This window comes from Delphinapterus leucas, chromosome 10, assembly GCF_059928025.1.
Source record: "Delphinapterus leucas isolate spDelLeu-1000000601 "Yukka" chromosome 10, BTC_Dleu_Yukka2, whole genome shotgun sequence".
NCBI classification, from domain to species: domain Eukaryota; kingdom Metazoa; phylum Chordata; class Mammalia; order Artiodactyla; family Monodontidae; genus Delphinapterus; species Delphinapterus leucas.
Window position 1 is genome coordinate 57,612,775 of NC_143138.1, and position 14,752 is coordinate 57,627,526.

Here is a 14,752-nt window from a genome sequence, read left to right on the forward strand (position 1 = left end):
ACCAGTACCCAGAGTTGCTACAACATATTATCTAAGATGTCAAGTTTCTAACAAAAAAATTACAAGGAATTCAGAGAAACAAGAAAGTATGATCCATAAACCAGAAAAAAAGCAGGCATCAGAAACTGCCTGTGACAGCGCCTACATGCTGGGTTTGTCAGGAAAAGACTCCAAAGTAGCCATTATAAACATGTACAGAACCAAAGGAAATCAAAATTAAGAATTAAAGGAAGGTATGAGGACAATGTCCACACCAAATAGAGAATAGCAATAAAGAAAAATTATAAAAAAGAAACAAATGGAAACTCTGGAGTTGAAAAGTATATCAAGTGAAATAAAAATTCCCTTGAATGGCTCAAAGTAGACTTGAACTGGCAGAAAAAAAGAACAAGCAAGCTCTAAGACAGATCAATAGAGATTATAAAAGTCAAAGAACAGAGAGAAAAAAGGATGAAGAAAAGTGAAGTGAGACTCAGAGAAATGTGGGACGTCATTAAGCATACCAACATACATAAATGGGGAGTATCAGGAGAAGGAACAGAAGAGAAAGAAAGAGAAAGAACAGAAAAAATTCAAAGAAATAATGGCCAAAAACTTCCCAAATTCATTAAAAAGCAATCTACACATCCAGGAAGTTCAACAAATTCCAAAAAGGATAAACACACGCAGATCCACAGATACATCATAGTAAAAATGCTGAGAGTCATTACTTATGAGAGAACCCCAATCAGATTAACAGCTGACTCTCAGCAGAAACAACAGAGGCCAGAGGAATTAGAGAGTTTGTTGTTAGAAGGCCCACCTTACAAGAAATAATAAAGGAAGTTCTTCAGCCTGAAAGTAGTGACCACAGACAGTAAAATTCAAATCTACATGAAAAAAATCAAAGAGCACCAGGTAATAGTGATTATGTAATTATAAAAAACAATAGAAATGCCTATTTTCTCCTCCCCTTACTTGAATTACAAAACAATTGTATAAAATAATATGTATATAATGTATTGTTGGGCCTACAACATATAGAAACATATGTATATTTGCCAATAATAGCACAAGGAAGGTGGGTAGGAACAAAGCTGTAACAGCCTAAGGAAATGACTAAAGATGGTAAAGTAATGTATTGTTGGGTTTTTAACAATAGATGTAACTTGTTTAATAATAATACCAAAGAAGGGGGTGAAAGAGAATAAAGCTACATAGCCCCTGCTCGCTGCAACTAGAGAAAGCCAGCGCACAGCAACGAAGACCAAACGCAGCCAAAAATAAAAGCTGACACTGTTAAGATGTATATGTTAAACCCTAGAGCAATCATTAAAAAAAAAAAACTTCAAAAAAAGAAAGCAAGGAGCTCCCTGGTGGTCCAGTGGTTAGGACTCCACACTTCCACTGCTGGGAGCACGAGTTCGATCCCTGGTCGGGGAACTAATATCCTGCATGTGGCGTGGCCCCCCTACAAAAAAAAAGAGCAGTAACAAAATGGAAATAGAGTCACAGATGTAGAAAACAAATTATTTATGGCTACCAGGGCATAACAAGTGGGGAGGGATAAATTGGGAGATTAGGATTGACATATACACACTACTACATATAAAATAAATAACTAATAAGGACCTACTATATAGCACAGGGAACTCTACTCAATACTCTGTAATGGCCTACATGGGAAAAGAATTTTAAAAAGAGTGGATATATGCATTATATATATGTATAACTGATTCACTTTGCTGTACACCTGAAACTAACACAACATTGTAAATCAACTATAATCCAATAAAATTTTTTTTAAAAAGCAGTAAAGGTGGAACAGAGAAACATAAAAAACATGTGACACATAGAAAATGAAAAGTAAAATGGCAGATGTGAATACAACCAAATCAATAACAACATGTGAATGGATTAAACAACCCAATCAAGGGGCAGAGATTGTCAGACTAAGATGAAAAAACATGCTCCAACTATATACTATCTAAAGGAAACACACTTTAGATTCAAACATATAAACATATGGAAAGTAAAGGATGAAAAAAGATTATCTCATGCAAACAGCAATCACAAGAAAGCAGGAGTGGCTATACAGGTTTCAGACAGACTTTAAAACAAAGTTACCAGAGATAAAGAAGAACATTTTTTATAATGATAAAAGGGTCAAACCGACCAGGAAGATAACACAGATATAAACATATACTTAGGGACTTCCCTCGTGGTGCAGTGTTAAGAATCCACCTGCCAATGCAGGGGACACGGGTTCGAGCCCTGGTCCGGGAAGATCCCACATGCTGCAGAGCAACTAAGCCCGTGCGCCACAACTACTGAGCCTGCGCTCTAGAGCCCGCGAGCCACAACTACTGAAGCCCACGCACCTAGAGCCCATTGTCCACAACAAGAGAAGCCATCGCAATGAGAAGCCCGCGCACTGCAATGAAGAGTAGGCCCCGCTCGGCTCAACTAGAGAAAGCCCGCATGCAGCAACGAAGACCCAACGCAGCCAAAGATAAAATTAATTACTTAAAAAAAAATAACAAACATATATTCACCTAGTAACAAAGCACCAAAATACATGACAAGAAATGAAGGGAGAAATAGACAATTCAACAATAAGAGCTAGCATATGACCCTGCAATCCCACTCCTGGGCACATATCCAGAGAAAAACATGGTCCGAAAGGATACATGCACCCCAGTGTTCATTGCAGTACTGCTTACAATAGCAAAGACATGGAAGCAACTAGATGGATAAAGAAGATGTGGTACATATATACAATGGAATATTAGCCATTAAAAAGAATGCAATAATGCCATTTGCAGCAACATGGATGGACCTAGAGATTGTCATACTGAGTGAAGTTAAGTCAGACAGAGAAGGGGAATGATATCACTTATAAGCAGAATCTAAAAAGAAATGATACAAATGAACTCATTTACAAAATAGAAACAGACTCACAAACTTAGAGAACGAATTTATGGTTACCAGGAGGGAAGGGTGGGGCAAAGGGATAGTTAGGGAGTTTGGGATTGACATGTACACACTACTATATTTTAAATGGATAACCAACAAGGACCTACTGTATAGCACAGGGAACCCTGTTCAATGTTATGTGGCAGCCTGGATGGGAGGGGAGTTTGGGGGAGAACGGATACATGCATATATATGGCTGAGTCGCTTTGCCCTGCACCTGAAACTATCACAACATTGTTAATTGGCTATACTCCAATATAAAATTAAAAGTTAAAAAAAAAAAAGAAGAATTTAGAGCGGGCAGATGACACAATCAGAAAATAAATAATATATATATATATATGTAACTGAATCACTTTGCTGTACACCTGAAACATTGTAAGTCAACTATACTTCAATAAAAATAAACAAACAAACCTTAGATGCTTACTCTGCAGTCCAGATAGCTATGGATCATCTAGCCAAATATGATTAAGTTCAGAAAGGGACTCTTAAACTCAGTCAATTTCATGAGGGTTATTTCACATTCTCATTTCTCTGATTTCAGTCAGCAACCCATGGTGCCAGTGTTGTCACAAGAAATAACCTTCATGAGCACAAAAGTAAGAGCTGCAGGGAGCACTGCATGGGCTCTCTCCTTCCCTGTGTTCCCACTTCATGTTCCCGGTCTCTAAGCCTGCTGGGAATGCACTTACCTGGGATGTCATCAACCTCAACTTTGCTAACAAACTTAAAGGAGCAGGAGAGTTCCCCATGGAAATCGCCACCATCATAAAGGGGAGCTGTGAATACCCTTGCTCCCATCACTTTTTAGAAAAAAATATTTATTTATTTATTTATTTTGGGCTGTGTTGGGTCTTCGTTCCAGTGTGTGGGCTTCTCATTGCGGTGGCTTCTCTTGTTGCGGAGCATGGGCTCTAGGCGTGAGGGCTTCAGTAGTTGCGGCACATGGGCTCAGTAGCTGTGGTTCGCCGGCTCCAGTGAGCAGCCTCAGTAGTTGTGGTGCACGGGCTTAGTTGCTCTGCAGCATGTGGGATCTTTCCGGACCAGGGATCGAACCCGTGTCCCCTGCATTGGCAGGCGGATTCTTAACCACTGTGCCACCAGGGAAGCTCTCCCATCACTTCTTGATGTGTACAGACAGGACAGAGTCCTTTAACACAGTCACATACGTATGTCACTTTCCATTAAATAAACAGATGCTCTAATATCACAAACATCAATTCTCTTACTTGAGTCCAGACTTACTGAACACTGTGATTGTGCAGAAAGCGCGATCAACATTTTGCTCCAATAACGTACCAATTTGTGTGCCAATATTCCCTGAATACTGAAAATGGGGGAGGAAAAGGAACATTTTAGATGGAAAAAGAGAGCATAATGAGGTGTTAATGGTATAATGGACCTAAAAGGTAAGTAAAACAACAAACGTATCAGGAAAGAATTGCAATTGACAGCTAAAAGCATTAACGTTATCGAAAGGTTCAAACACCAAAAATTCACCATTTGTTCAATCTTCTAACATAGGCATCGCCTCGTTACCGTTCATACCACTCACAAAGATCCATCGAATCAGCTCAAAATCAGCTTTAAAAAACCAAGACTCCTTAAAGGGTTAGGCGATGTAAGAGGCACGTATACAGGTGCAGCAAAGGACCAAGAAATTAGTAAAGTTGAACAGTTTATCAAAAGCAAAATGACAGGCTCCCTTCCATGAGAAAAAGGAAGAAATTGAAGAGGTCTCCTGGAGAAGAAAAAAAGGACTGTGAGAATATAAAGACACTACTGAATTCTGTGCTTTAAAAGTCCCTTACCTAAGGAGAGTCCACAGCGGACCCTCCAAAAGAGAAAGACATGCTTGGAAGAAGAATAAGTTCTTCCCTTCAGGAAAGTCAGTATTGTGGAAATACGCAGAAGGTAGTGAGAGCTGGGGCCGACCCTCAGGCGAAGATACCTAGAGAGGCAGCCCGGGTCCGGACTCGGGAAGAGGCCAGCGACGAAACGGCAGGACCGAGAACAGGAGGGAAGAACCAGCAGGTCGCTTAGGAGCCAAGCGCCTGGATGAGGGCTCGGTTCCGGTTCTCTGCTCAGCCCCAGAGCTTAGAATTGCGCCAGGCTCGTAGCGTGCGCCCAACACATAGACGGAAGGGAAGAGAGCTGTTCCATTAGTGTATTATCTTGGAGAGACAGAGGGAGATTTCAAATATCCCCCGCCGCTCAGTCCGCTCCTGCCCTTCCCACCCAGCAGGAAAGCTCGTATTTGGGGGCGGAGACGGGGGTCACGAAGCCTGGGCTTCTCACTTACTTTTGCAGCCGGACGCCATGGTGCCCTCACCCCTCGATCCCGAGACCGACTGAGCGACCGCCCTCACTTCCAGCCCAGCCGCGCACGGAGGTTCCGCCCACTCAAGATGGCCGCGAATTTAAATTTGGCGCTCAGGTCGGACGTTGACGCCAGCACGGAGGCTGCCATGTTGCCAGGCCCTGTGTCAGGGGCGGGGCCGACGTGACGTCACGAGTAAGCGCCGTCGCCTCTGTACAGTCTACAGGCGGCTGTGGGGTCCTGTTTTTCCCTAGCGCGGCTATGAGCAAGCGGAACCAGGTGTCGTACGTGCGGCCAGCCGAGCCGGCGTTCCTGGCCCGCTTCAAGGAACGGATCGGCTACGAGGAAGGGCCCACGGTAGAAACCAAGGTGAGCCCGGGCCAGTCCCGTTACCGCAGAAATGCGGCCCGCTCCGCCAATTTCAGCTTCTGGCTTGACTTGGAGGCTAGATACTGATGGGTCCCTCCTCGCACCCGCGCCCGGCCCCTAGTCCGAGTGTCCTCAGACCCCAGGCTGGTCATCTTCAAACAAACTACTGCCTCTTTCGCCCAGGAAGCTATTTGTCGTTTTCACAGTGCTGCTGTGTTTTTGAAAATGACTTCACGCAGGTAAAGCGCCTCGTCCTTGGTAGACAGTTAAGAAAGATCATTTTCGTCTCTCTTCGTTTTCACTTGCTTATCGCATAACCTGTAGTTAGCAGTGTGGGTGGTAGCGTCGTCCCATTTTCCAGGTAAAGAAACTAAGGCCACTCGATCAAATGACCTGATATCCTAAGCCTTGAGTCTGGAACATCCTTAACGAATGCCCTAGATCTACTTCTGTGCTTATTGTCACCAAAAAAAGAAAAAAAAAAACAAACGGAAAGCAAAAACCTTTTATATCTTGGCTTTCAATAGAAGAAGAGGAGCTTCAGGAAGGAGCCACACCTGGATAGTTTAGAAATGGGGATCGGTGGGAGGCAACTTCTAAGCTCCCCCAGGCTCCTACCCGAACTGATTCACATCAAAATCTGCCCTACCTTTTTTAATAGAAAGAGACTATTATGCTTAGGGCATGTGTGGAGAAATAGAGAATTTATTTAGCACTTTGTGTCTAGCACTTGCACAAAGACCCACCCCTCAAGTCACTTAGTAGAAGGACACAAGATTGACTTAAGTGCAGTTAATCCAGTGAGTATGTACTAAATCCAGGCCCTGGGCCAGGCTCCGAAAGGACAAAGAGATGGATCTCCAAAATGCCCTGTTCTTTAACACCTTCCTGCCTGCCTCATCTCAGCCTTCACAGGTCACCACCTCAGTGAAGCCTTTTGAACCTCCCCCAGACAGTAACTCCTCCTCTGTTCTTCTCTTCACTCTATCCGCATCTTATCTGCAATACTCATCATTATGCATGGCAACTACTTACTCTCTTGGGTATCTCCACCACTAAATCGAACACTCTAAGTATCTTAATCCCTCTATATTTTCCTAGTACAGTGCCTGTGGCACCAAGTAGTGGGTGACAAGTTACATTGGTTAGATGACTGTGGTTATCGTCAGGCAAGGCTTCATGGAGGAAGGGACATTTAGATTGAATCTTGAGCATGGGTAAGTCAGCAGGTAGAGATGGAAGGAACAGCATGGGTAAAGGTGTAGAGACAGTGAGTCACGGACTGACTGTGTTTAGAAGTGATTGAGGGACTGATAGAGGTGAGGCCATATGGACTATTCAGTAAGCAACAAGGAGCATGTTTGGATAGAGATAACATGATCAGGGAGTGACTGGTCCCCAGGACCAAAAACAGTGACTATGGCAAAGAGGATGAAGTTTGAGAAAAGGGACATGGTTACAGCAATGAGGAGAATATGGACCTAATTTTATAGTTTGCTTCAGGTCCTAGTGATGATCACGTGTGTGCCTAGTTAACACCTTGAAGATTGCAGCTTAGAATGCTATCTTAGGAGAACTCGGGGCGGGATGGGGGAACTTTCCAAATAATATCAGTCATTTGGGCTAACACATTTGATCAACAGACTTTTCCATAGACAGATGTCCCAGGTTCCTGTGTTTGCGAAACCAACTTCATTCTTAATCATTTTGGCAGTATAATCATTCTAGGAATCTGTTAACAAAAAGAAAAGAGTTTCATGGGAAATCACTATATAATTATAGTTTATAGTTTAAGATTACAGCTGTGGTCGGACAGCTGCAGGGCTTTGTTGCCCTGTTTGGGAGACAAGGAAGGCTCTGTGAGAGGTGGACTGACATCTATTTGAATAATGTGTGGTGGGTGTGCACGCCTTTCAACCTAGCATTTCCATTCGAGGAATTTATCTATGTGTAAGTTTGCAAAGGTGAACAAAAACGTGCAAAAATTTTATTACAGTAGAAAAAAACTAGAAGCAACCAAAATTTTTACTTACAAAGAATTGGTCAAATAAACCATGAGATAACCATATGTATAAATACTGGGCTGTGATTTTTAAAAATAGATGATGTCATATGTATCTCAAGGCATTGTGCAAAGATGTTTTTGAGTAAAAAACTTGGGTGAGTGGGGCTTATATGATGTCTGACATTTTAAAAAATCTCAGTCAACTAGCCAAATATTACCATTTGTTGCACCTGTAGAGTCAGTGCATGGTTTCTGTTATTTTCTGTACTTTTTTGTGTTTGGTAAATTTCATAATTTAAAAAGAAAAAAGGAAGCAAGTCATATAGTAGTATGTTCCGTGTCTTGTTTGTATACAAAATGTTTTCTGTACCTCCGTATTTTTATACCCTTAGAATAACACTTAGGATACCCACCAAACAAGCTACTGGAAGGGGGTAAAGATAAGCAGAAGTAGGTGAAGAAGGACCTTTTACTTGCCGTTTTCTGTACTTTGGTGGTGTTTATTTTTTGTCACACTTTGAGAAGAGGTGTACATGAAAAGGGTTGATGAAGAGCAGAGAGAACTGCTGTAGTCAGCACTACCCTGAGTAGGCTGAATGCTGGCAGAACATGAAGCAGAGGGCCCCTGACATCAGGAACTGCAAGCTGGGGTCCTGCTGAAATGGAAACCAGCTCCCTTGGACAGGCACCCCAGGATAACTGGCAGGTGGACCTCTTCCCTACTCTGGTGAGGTTAGATTTTTAAGAGTTACTTGAAAATTCATTGCCAAACACTTTTAGTCAATAATGTTACCCTTCTCATTCTAGTAATTACAGTTTCTCACAGAGACAGGGGTTGTATTTAGTTCAAGGTCAGCAACTTAAATGTTATGTTTGTGTTTTTTCCTAGAGAATCCAGCTTCAGCTCCCAGGTGAAGATGGTGATCACAGTGACAAAGAAGATGAACAGCCCCAAGTGGTGGTTTTAAAAAAGGGAGACCTATCAGTTGAAGAAGTCATGAAAATTAAAACAGAAATAAAGGCTGCCAAAGCAGGTATGTCTGAAAGTAAGCTGGTTTTTCTACCAACTTAACGAGTTAGGTATGAAATCATTTTATACAATGGTATGGTATGTTTGAAGGAGACAGTCCTAGGTTCAAACTTTGGCTTTAACACTTACCAGATGTGTTACCTTGAACAAGTTATTTCACCTCTCAGCCTCAGTTACCTCATCAGTAAAATGGGGACAAGTTGTGCCCACTTTATTGGGCTGTTATAAGGATTAAGTGCAAATTTAAGTAAAAACATCCTGTTTTTTAAAAAAATACCTGGTTAGGTTTACAAACTAGTCAACAGAGGTGTATTTAATTAGTGCATGGTGTATGGTATGCTATATAGTATTTTTTTCATTATTTGTAGTATTTATTACATTGATTTAGGAGGAAATGCCGGAGTTCCAAACAATCACTTTTCGAGATACTTAAAAAATATAGTCTGATTGTAATGAATTGGGGACTGGCAATATTACACTATACTTCGTTCGGTACATGAGTTTTTGTTTTTTGCGGTACGCGGGCCTCTCACTGTTGTGGCCTCTCCCGTTGCGGAGCACAGGCTCCGGACGCGCAGGCTCAGCGGCCATGGCTCACGGGCCGAGCTGCTCCGCGGCATGTGGGATCTTCCCGGACCAGGGCACGAACCTGTGTCCCCTGCATTGGCAGGCGGACTTTCAACCACTGTGCCCTGAACATGAGTTTTTATTAAGTGACTGCATGTCTTGTGGCTATATAGCTAGAGGCAGTGGAAAAGACCAGACTGAATTGACTCAAGGACGTCCATAAATACCGTATGAGATTTTCTTGCCATTTGACTCTCCAATAAAGTCAAAAAAATGAGAGAAAGAAAGTTTTTTAACTTTGTTTTTTGCTGCAGATGAAGAACCAGCTTCAGCTGATGGAAGAATTATGTATCGAAAACCAGTCAAGCGTTCCTCAGATGAAAAATATTCCGGTTTAAGAGCAAGCTCAAAAAAGAAGAAGACAAATGAAGAAGATGAAATAAATAAGCAGGATTCAGTTAAAAAAAACTCACAAAAGCAAATCAAAAATAGTAGCCTCCTTTCTTTTGACAATGAAGATGAAAATGAATAAGTGTAAATAAATATTTTGGACTTAGTCTTCTTTAAGAACATACGGAGTATTTTTTTAAATAACATCTTTTTTTCCTATTATAATACAAGTTTACGGACTTCCCTGGTTGTCCAGTGGTTAAGACCTCATGCTTCCACTGCAGGGGGCACAGGTTCAATCCCTGGTTGGGGAACTAAGATTCCATATGCTGCACAGTGTGGCCAAAAAATAAAAATAAAACATTAAAAGGAAAAAAAAAGATAATACACGTTCACTGGAGAAAATTTAGAAAATACAGAAAACATTCAGTAAGATAAAACATATCTATCCATCAATACCCTTTTGACCTGAACTGCTAACTCTCTAGACATTAACTACCACTAACATTTTGTTATTTCCTGTGTGGGGGATGTGTGTGTATGTAAATTATACTTTTCTAAACAAAATTGTGATTGTATTCTGTATGTTCTCAGTCCTGCTTCTCACTTGACGTTGTATCATGAGCATTTTTCTAGGTCAGTAAAATTTGAAATCCTGACATTAATAGCTACAGAGAATGTTGTAATTAAACAGATCCTGTATTTTGTCTTCCTCTTCAGCAGAACCTCACTTTGGATGAGGGAAATGATCATGTGCCTAGTTACCAATACTTCCCCAGCTTCTGCTAAGGGTAGCCATGTGACAGCTCTGGTAAGTTAAGAGATACAAGTGGATCTTGAACAAGTAATAATACAGGTGACCATGATACAAGTTAGGATCTACTGAATCACATGGTGACTATTATTGATTACATGGTTAAAAAAAAAAGATAAAAGTGGAAGTGTGCTTACTAGGTTTTTTGATACAAAAGGACAGATTTGGCAAGCATGAACCTTTGTCTTCTCTCCATCCTGCCTGGAGCACAAACATGAAACCAAGAAGTACCAGAGCCATTTTGGGGCATGAAGAAGACAGCCACTTGTTCTGGGTGGTACAGTGGAAAGACTCGAGGAGCTTGGATCGTGATGGCATGCCTGGAGGAGCTGCTGTACTAGCCTTGGACTTCCTGATACATGAGGATAAACACCATCTTAGTTAAGCCTCTGTCAGGTTTCTGTTACATGCAGCCTAATGATACAGTGGTAGAATGTGTGTGCACAGAAACCTCCAAGTGTATTTCTGATGATTTCCTTAGAATGAGTTGCTGGAAGCAGAATTACTAGATCAAAGTATTTGAATATTTCTAAAGCTTTTCATGCTTTCTTTCAAATTGCTTTCTAGGTGGTTTTTACCATTTTATTCATACCATTTACGATAGCCCACATCACCTCATCCATGATGCATTCAATTTGATGCTTTGAAAATGGTGTTTAATAGTTATATTTAACTGGCATTTTTTTTTGATTGACCAGGGAAGCTAAACTGTTTTTCATGTTACCTAATAATTTTCCTCATTACTGCAAGTCAACCAAAACTGGAGACTTGTCAAGATCCCAGTCTTCACCAGCCAGAAATTAGGAATTTCAGATTCCATGTTATGAATTTGGTGCCACATCTATCTTTCAGCCATTTTAAGACCTAGTGTAAAGAATCCTCAAAAGTGATTCATGTGAGTGGGCTAGTGAGTCCTGAAATAGGCTCTCTAAATTATACAGACTAGTCCCGAAGCCATTCCTAGTACTATCTTTAATGTATACTCACGTAACAAGCCAGGGTTTTTTCTAATCTGTATCACTGCTATATCTATTCTTGTACCAACACCCCACTGCTTTAATTACTGTAAATCTTAGTATGTCTTATCATTTACAGGTGGGAGTCTTGAGGGCAGGGACTTTGTCTTACCTCTGTATCCTCTGTACCCAGAACAGTACCTAACATATTAAGAGCAGAATAAATATAGTTAGAATAAATGAGTGTTGTTGTTTTTTTTTTTTAACAGGCTGGTGGTTATCAAAGTGTGGATCCTTGACAAGCAGCATCAGCACCCCTGGAAACCTAAAGATGCAAATTTGCAGGCCTTGCCTGAGAATCAGAAATTTCGGGTGTAGGGCCCAGCATTCTCTGTAACAAGTCCGCCAGGTGGTTCTGATGCACACTCAAATTTGAGAAATACTGATAAAGCCTATTATAAGGGAGATGAAACAAAAAATTTAAACAAGTAACATGAAAGACTATTTAAAAGATCTTAAATCTTGAAACTTATCATATTGATGAAGTCTTTACCGTAGGTGATATTTCTAACAATGTTAAGTGTAAGTGTTACCAGCCAGGAAGCATATCTCATGATGAAAGCCCAAGACCAAGGTAGGGTGGCAGGTGACATCTGCTAAGCAGCCTTAAGAAAATTGCTTCACCTCTGTAAACTGCTTTCTAAGAACAGTGGGTCCTGTTAATTGCAGAGAAAGGTGAATGAGTTTGGGGCCAGAGAAGAGAGGCTAGTCCTTTTCCCTCACGAACTATCCCCTTGCTTCTCAGAAATGGACCATAGGAGCAGGGCTAGACAAATAGGCCAGTAATGTAATCCCAGGGCTGAGGCAGGAATAGTAAAAGGACAAGCCTGGAACATCTTGTGCCCAAAAGTAAGGCGGTCCTCAAAGAATAATGGGGGCATGTCAAAAGGACACACCTGGAGGAGAAGGGATAGGTCTTCCTTGCAGTAGAATCCCAATTAATAAATGTAGGAGGAATGATGGAAATAGAAAAATCACCATTTGGGGGACTTCCCTGGTGGCGCAGTGGTTAAGAATCCGCCTGCCAATTCAGGGGACACGGGTTCAAGCCCTGGTCCAGGAGATCCCACATGCCGCGGAGCAACTAAGCCAGTGTGCCACAACTACTGAGCCTGCGCTCTAGAGCCCTCGAGCCACAACTACTGAAGCCCACACGCCTAGAGCCCGTGCTCCGCAACAATAGAAGCCACTGCAATGAGAAGCCCGTGCAGGAACAAAGACCCAATGCAGCCAAAAATCAAAATAAAATAAATAAATTTTTTTAAAAAAGAAAAAGAAAATCACCATTTGGAAAATTCCACAATAATAAGTTGCAGTGGTCTGAATGGCAGCCTCCTAAGAGATAGGTCCTAATCCCTGGAACCTGTGAATGTTACCTTATGTGGTAAACTTTGCAGGTGTGATTAAGGCTCTCAGAGAATCCTGGATAATCTGGAGAGGCTCTAAAAGCCATCACACATTTCCTTGTAAGAGAAAGGCAGACAGAGATTAGACACAGACAAGACAATGTGAAGAGAGGCAGAGAATGCTCACAGCCACCAGAAGCTGGAAGAAACAAGATTCTCCCCAAAAGTCTTCAGAGGGAGTGCAGACCTGCCAACACCCTGACTTCAGCCTAATGAAACTGATTTCAAACTTCTGGCTTCTAGAACTCTGAGAGCATACATTTCTGTTCTTTTAAGCCACCAAGTTTGTGATAGTTTGTTACAGAGGCCATAGTAAACAAATACCTAAGTGGTGTTGGAAAGATTCATCAAAAGATGTCAAAATTAGTGGCCAGAAATATGCTGAAAAAATCACTATTTGCATAGTCTCAAAGTATATCTCCAGAGATTACAAAAGGAAAACAAGTCATTTACAGTGGAAAACCAGGCAGATGCCACCTTATCTAAATGATCAAAGTAACATTACCAGTAATAAGTCATACTGACATCATGACCTCCTTACATGATGCACTGAGATGGGCACATCACTTTCCAAAAGGGCCTTCCTGATGCCCTTTTCAAGGATAGGGCTCAAGTGCAGTACTAAAGAGGCCCAAGTCCTACAAGCTGACAAAGGCACAGGAATGTCAATACAGGCTCCAGGGCTTCTCTGTCAGTGTCACTGCAAAGATGCCCATTTATACTTTCTTCTGAAGAAATCCTTTATTCTGAGATTATAGGTTTCTTATCTCTGGTTTTTATTTTATGAAATAATGGTTATAACAAATAGCAGGTTAATCTAATGTGCTTACTTGTCAAAATAAAAGGTCATCAAATCTATATCAGCGTCCAAAAAATATTTTGAAGTTTATTGCCTAGGAAAGCCAAATATCAAGGCCAGCACTGTCTGATAGAATATTCCACAATATGATTCACTTTGTTATACAGCAGAAACTAACACAACAATGTAAAGCAATTATACTCCAATAAGAATGTTAAAAAGAAAAGAATATTCCACAATAATGGAAATGTTATACAGCTTTGCTGCCCCTAGCCACATGTGGTCATTGAGCACTGGAAATGTGGCTAGAGTAAGTGAGAAACTGAACTTTTCCTTCTGTTAATTTTAACTAGCTTAAATAGCCACATGTAGGAAATTCCCTGGCGGTCCAGTGGTTAGGACTCAGCGCTTCCACTGACGAGGGCCAGGTTCAATCCCTGGTCAGGGAACTAAGATCCCACAAGCCACACGGTGCAGCTAAAAGAAAAAAAGAGAACAAAATAGCCACATGTAATGAGTGGCCACTCCATTGGACAGTGTAGTTTTAGGTATTATTGGAGTAAACAGGATTTTTTCTTTCACTCATTAGGAGTCCTGCAACTCCTGAGGAAGTCTCTGGCACTTTCTAAGGGTCAAAGGTATTTTCACATTTGACACAAAACAGTGCAAAATGCAATCATATCTGATTGCATGGCTCAAGATAACCAGGGCAATGCAGTCAAATCAGGAAGCAAGACACATGTCTTCTGAGTTTTCAAGCTCCCAGTTCTGTGGCTCTTTTCCCAGTCCTGGGCCCTGTCTCTCCAGAGGTTCTTGCTTTCTGAGCCTCACATTGCTATGGAAACAGTTTTGACTGACATCTACTCTCCCCAACCTACTGCTTCTCCCAAGTTATGCATGAAGTCTTTCAGACAGGAGAAAGGCTAGACGCAAGGCGTCTGTCCAGGCCTGAGGTTAGGAATCCTCCATTGCCCCACAATCATTCTAGGCTAATGGCAGCCCCAAGCTTAACATGATTTAGGCATATGTGGTCCCAGAAGCGGGGACAGAAGGGACCATTGAGTTATCATCATTGATT

The 14,752-nt window shown here is 41.5% G+C and overlaps 2 protein-coding genes across 3 annotated transcripts in view; one reads left to right on the top strand and one right to left on the bottom strand.

Annotated features, from left to right (window-relative positions):
- Positions 1-5,360, bottom strand: part of KIF15 (kinesin family member 15) — a 75,481-nt gene extending 70,121 nt beyond the window's left edge. Inside the window, exon 1 of the mRNA XM_022553825.2 lies at positions 5,261-5,360. Coding sequence (XP_022409533.2) covers positions 5,261-5,279 — 19 coding nt within the window. The 5' untranslated portion in view covers positions 5,280-5,360. The remainder of the gene's footprint in view (positions 1-5,260) is intronic.
- A 106-nt stretch (positions 5,361-5,466) lies between these two features.
- On the top strand, positions 5,467-11,649 carry KIAA1143 (KIAA1143 ortholog). Of its 2 annotated transcripts, none has more exons than XM_022553824.3 (3): positions 5,467-5,647; positions 8,542-8,686; positions 9,564-11,649. In XM_022553824.3, exons 1-3 carry the CDS (start codon positions 5,540-5,542, stop codon positions 9,779-9,781), a joined length of 471 nt encoding a protein of 156 aa, XP_022409532.1. In that variant the 5' UTR covers positions 5,467-5,539; the 3' UTR covers positions 9,782-11,649. The 2 variants fall into 2 exon arrangements, with proteins under 2 accessions (XP_022409532.1, XP_022409530.1); XM_022553822.2 differs by lacking the exon at positions 5,467-5,647 and adding an exon at positions 5,658-5,886.
- Positions 11,650-14,752: the final 3,103 nt, after the last annotated feature.

What these genes read in the sequence shown, in the direction of transcription:
- KIAA1143 (XM_022553822.2), top strand. Translation starts at nt 5,734, where the DNA reads ATGGGTCCCTCCTCGCACCCGCGCCCGGCCCCTAGTCCGAGTGTCCTC. An exon ending in TTGAAAATGACTTCACGCAG is followed by an intron (nt 5,887 to 8,541) that starts GTAAAGCGCCTC and finishes GTTTTTTCCTAG; the next exon opens with AGAATCCAGCTTCAGCTCCC. An exon ending in AATAAAGGCTGCCAAAGCAG is followed by an intron (nt 8,687 to 9,563) that starts GTATGTCTGAAA and finishes TTTTTGCTGCAG; the next exon opens with ATGAAGAACCAGCTTCAGCT.